At 53.6% G+C, this 4,553-nt stretch overlaps 1 protein-coding gene across 1 annotated transcript in view; it reads left to right on the forward strand.

Annotated features, from left to right (window-relative positions):
• The window catches only part of NGFR (nerve growth factor receptor), a 24,812-nt gene that overhangs the window by 9,298 nt on the left and 10,961 nt on the right, over nucleotides 1-4,553 (forward strand). The window contains exons 2-3 of the mRNA XM_006166171.1: nucleotides 185-326; nucleotides 4,445-4,553. Of these exons, the coding sequence (XP_006166233.1) occupies nucleotides 185-326; nucleotides 4,445-4,553 (251 nt within the window). The remainder of the gene's footprint in view (nucleotides 1-184; nucleotides 327-4,444) is intronic.

A 4,553-nucleotide genomic window follows, 5' to 3' on the forward strand; every position in this document is an offset into this window, starting at 1 on the left:
GGAGGTGGGGGGGGCAGTGTTCCCCCCAGGCTTTCTTCCCCAGCTTTGATGTGCCTGCTGCCTCCCTGGTGAGCTCATCCCAGCCCAGGTGGTTCCAATAGAAGCATTAGGAGGGGGTGTTTGATCCCTCTGAAGACATCCCCCCTCTTTTGCCAGCCTGACCCTCTGATCTTCCCCAACTCAGCTGTCCCTAGGAGGTGCCAAGGAGCCATGCCCCACGGACCTGTACACCCACAGTGGCGAGTGCTGCAAAGCCTGCAACCTGGGTGAAGGCGTGACCCAGCCTTGTGGAGCCAACCAGACAGTGTGTGAGCCCTGCCTGGATAGTGAGTACTGGGTGGCGGGCAGGAAGGAGAATGGAATGGAAGGAAGGGGTGGGGGTGGTTGGGAGCATGCCCAGTAGAGGCCTCATAAGTGCTCTGCCTCCTCAGGGTCCCCTGCTCACCAGAAGTGGGTCTGACCCAGTATAAGAGGCATAGAAGCCAAGAATAGATTAAGGAAGTATGCAGAGGGAGGAGGGGGACCTAATGGGAGATCCCCAGGGGGTGCCCCTTCCCAGCCCCCAAGCAAAGAGGTTGGTGGAAGAGTATGGACAGGCAGGGAGGAATAGCTGATGCTAAGACCAGCTAAAAATACCATCCGCACTGCAAAATCAATGGCTGCCGCTTACCCAGTGTGTTGGGGGGAGGGGAGGGAAGATCAAATCCTGGCTGCCCTGGAGACTGACCTTGGGGGATCCGGAGGGTGTGGCTACCCCTCCCCCCAGGCCAACTGTTCTCCAGCTTTGACCAAGGAAGCAAGGTTTCTAAAGGCAGCAGGGAAGGAGTGGAACACTCTAAGATACCCTTACTATAGGGTGAGCTGGGGTGGAGGGAGTGAGATGAGGCGGTGGCCATTCTTGCTTGGGATGCCTTTGGGAGGTGAGAGAGCCCCATCTTCCAAGGCTGGTGGATGACTGAGGCATCTGGGCCCCTGGCCTCAGCCTTGTTCTGGTCAGGGTAGTATTCTATGTGTTTCTGAGTCAGGAGTTTCCATCTCTGCAGAATACCCCAGTTCTCAGTTGCTACCTTCAGACCATGGGCTCAGTGCCCCCTTCTTCTGAAACAATGTCCACCCGGAGGGCTGGTGGGAACCATTTTCAGATTATTCTTTAATCCCACTAGGAAAAAGGGTACAGGTCTGGGTACTCTGAGCCACCTGCCCACCTAATCTTATCTCTGCACGTCCCATGCCCTGGTCGGTCCATTGAACACACTTTTCTCATCTCCACGCTTGTGGATCCTATAACCCACAGGTTCCCCAACCCCTAGGCCATGGACCGGTACTGGTCCTCATGGCCTATTAGGAATCAGGCTACACAGCAGGTGAGTGGCAGGCAAGCAAGAAAACTAAGCTTCATCTGTATTTACAGTCACTCCCCATTACTTCCTGTCACTCCTGTCACCACCTAAGCTTCACCTCCTATCAGATCCGCAGCAGCGTTAGACTCTCATAGCAGCCCAAACCCTACTGTGAACTGCATATGCCAGGGATCTAGGTTGTGTGCTTCTTAGGAGAATCTAATCTGAGGTGGAGCTGAGGCAGTGATGCTAGCACTGGGGAGTGGCTGCACATACCGCATTATGGTGAGTTGTGTAATTATTTCATTATATATTACAATGTAATAATAATAGAAATAAAGTGCACAATAAATGTAATGTGCTTGAATCATCCTGAACCCCTACCCCAAGTCTGTGGAAAAATTGTCTTCCACAAAACCAGTCCCTGGCGCCAAACAGGTTGGAGACTGCTGGTATAACCCCATGCCCCAGCAGAGGGATGCCTGGGCCTGGGTGGAAAGGCTGGACATTCTATAATGCCTTTGCCATCTGGCAACCTTCTCTGGCCCTGGCCTAATAGGGTTTCTGTGCCAAGGCAACTTGGTCAGCCATCAGCCATGCTGGAGCTTCCAAGCTCTGCCTCTCTCAATTCCTAGACTCCAGCCCATGTCTCTCCTCACTGGCCCTACATCACCCAGGGCAGGCCCCCTCACCTTTCTGTCAAAGGGTCTTCACCAGAGGTAGGATGGAGTAGCCCAAGAGAGGGAAGTTCGAGTCTTACAGAAGGGAGGGGAGACAGGAGCAGGAGCAGCTCTGAGGTGGCTGAAGGAACCTTCCTTCCCACTTCCTCCCTTCCCCTCCCCGCCTCCAGCTGCGTTAACAGGCTGCCTTTACAAGCCCACTTTATGGGATGGAGACCCCAGCGGACTTTCCCTCTATCCTCAAAATGTTTCCACAAGGAAACCTATTAAGCTCCTGCCTTCATTCTCTGCCAAAAAAGACCACATTTTTCACACCACCTAAAACCCTCTCCCAGGAATTTTCTGCTAATTTTCTGTGTTTTCCCATGAGCAGGGCTTTCCTCTTCCCCTCCAGTGTGACTAGACCCACCCCTGCCACATGCCAGCCAGAGAGGACCCTCTTGTGTGTATAGATCGGACATTCTGCCTCAGCTGTTTATGTTCGGAAGTCCTTTCTACTGTCTGTGTCCCTGTCACCGAAGCTCACTGCACGTGTCACTGCCCACCCCATGGGGCCCAGCCTTTAAGGCTGGGTCAAGTGCTTTATGGCTCAATTTCATTTATTCCTCACCACAACCCTCTGAGTGGAGGTATTGTTCCTGTTTTAAAGAAAAAGGAAAAAGAACTCAGAAATTTAAGTAAAACACCCAGAATCACACCACTAAGTGATGGAAGTGGGGTCTTGAGTGCAGATCCTTCTGTTCCCTAGGAAGAGAAACACAGGGTCCATCTCTCAGAACTGATCTGAGATCCAAGTCTCCCTCCAGGTCCTTCTCCGGGGTCTTTTCTTCCCTGTCCTGCTGCCACATTTGCCCCCTTGCACTTTTCTCTGCCTTTACCTTGTTCGTCCCCTCCCTGTCCCCACAGATAAAGGCCCTGGACTTCATCTTGTCTCTTGACATTATTATTATTATTATTATTTTTGAGAGAGAGGGAGAATTTTGCCATAAGGTCACATGTACTTGCCAGAGAAAAGGAGAAAAACCACTCCCCCAAGAGGGATGGCCACACAGCAATCCCTTCTCCTCTACTCTCCTCCTGGGATTCTGGGCATGCACGCACATAGGCCTGGCATGAGTTTCAAGCTGCCAGGTCCAGGACCTGTGGCCAGCCATGGGGGAGTCCAGCGCCTTAACTCATGTCACCTGCTGGTCCGGGCTATTGATTTCTTTAGAGAAGGTTGAGATTGGATGGCACAGCAAGGCTCAGTTTCCCTTCCATGCCCCTCTAGACTTTCTGCTTCAGCTTCCACATTCAGAACAGTTCCCCCTTCTCTGGTGCTCCTTCCCAGATCCATGCTCCTCCTGCCCTGGAGCAAGGCCAGGTCCACCTGGATTTGGATTCAGATGGACAATGTTCTCCATCTGGGCTGGAAGGGGTGACGAAGGATCTGGCTCTGCACCTCCCTCCTCCCTGCACAAGGAAACTAGGACTCTGGCACTCCTACCTTCCTCCCTTTATTCTGGAATTCACATCCATTAATTAAGAAAGTGGTGGTTAAAGCGCTGGACTCCCACATGGCTGACCCTGGTTTGAGTCCTGCACTTGTCAGCTCCCTTTCTCACTTTCTCTCTCTCTACCCCTCTCTGTCTCTCTGGTGAGCACATGTGCCCTACAGCAAATTAAAACCAAAATAATAAATAAAATTTAATAAAAAATTCTTTTTTTAAAAAAAAGCATGAGCTAAGAATGAGTTCGGAAATCTCCCCTCTGCTACTGAAAGGCAGAGGACTGTAGGTGCAGGTCCTTCCAGCTTTCTTGCTGTGCCTGAACCCTCTTGCCCAGAGTTCACCCCACCCTCAAGAGCCAAGCCCTTCAGCAGCGTGGGGTAGCGCCATGGGTGGGAAGTTCTCTTTAACCCTCATCACTCCCATTCTGGCCGCACCTGACCCACCACCTGCGTGGAGAGCAACCGAAGGGCTGCTGAAGGGGAGGCTCCCTAGTGGAAGGCTGCCTGCCTGGACTGAGTTCACAGCCCAGCTCTGGCCTGCGGGGAGGGCTGGGTGGCAACCACGCTCGGATTATTCCTTAATTATGCTGGGAACAAGGTACAGGGCTGGGAACCCTCTAAGAGAATTTGCCAAGAAATTTACCGGCACCAGCTGGCTTATCCGGTGAACTCTCAGGGCCTGTGCATCTGGGGCCTGGAGGATGGGGCTCCTGGTTCCCTGCCCTCTTTCCCCTTTCACGTGGGCTGGGACAGGATCTCGCCGGCTGGAAAAGGGGAACCTAGGGGAAAGGGGGCGTGGCTAAATGAGACGGTCCCCGCCCAGCCAGGCCGCGGGGAAGGGAGTAACTCCGACCGACCGCTGTGTCCCCAGTGCCCAAAGCGCAGGTGACTAAATTCCATGCCGGCTGCTTCCCCGCCCGCCCCTCTGCCTACAGGCGTCACATTCTCCGACGTGGTGAGCGCCACCGAGCCGTGCAAGCCGTGCACCGAGTGCGTGGGCCTGCAGAGCATGTCAGCGCCTTGCGTGGAGGGCGACGACGACGT

The sequence above is a fragment of the Tupaia chinensis genome, unplaced genomic scaffold (assembly GCF_000334495.1).
Source record: "Tupaia chinensis unplaced genomic scaffold, TupChi_1.0 Scaffold144171_2, whole genome shotgun sequence".
Lineage (NCBI taxonomy): Eukaryota > Metazoa > Chordata > Mammalia > Scandentia > Tupaiidae > Tupaia > Tupaia belangeri.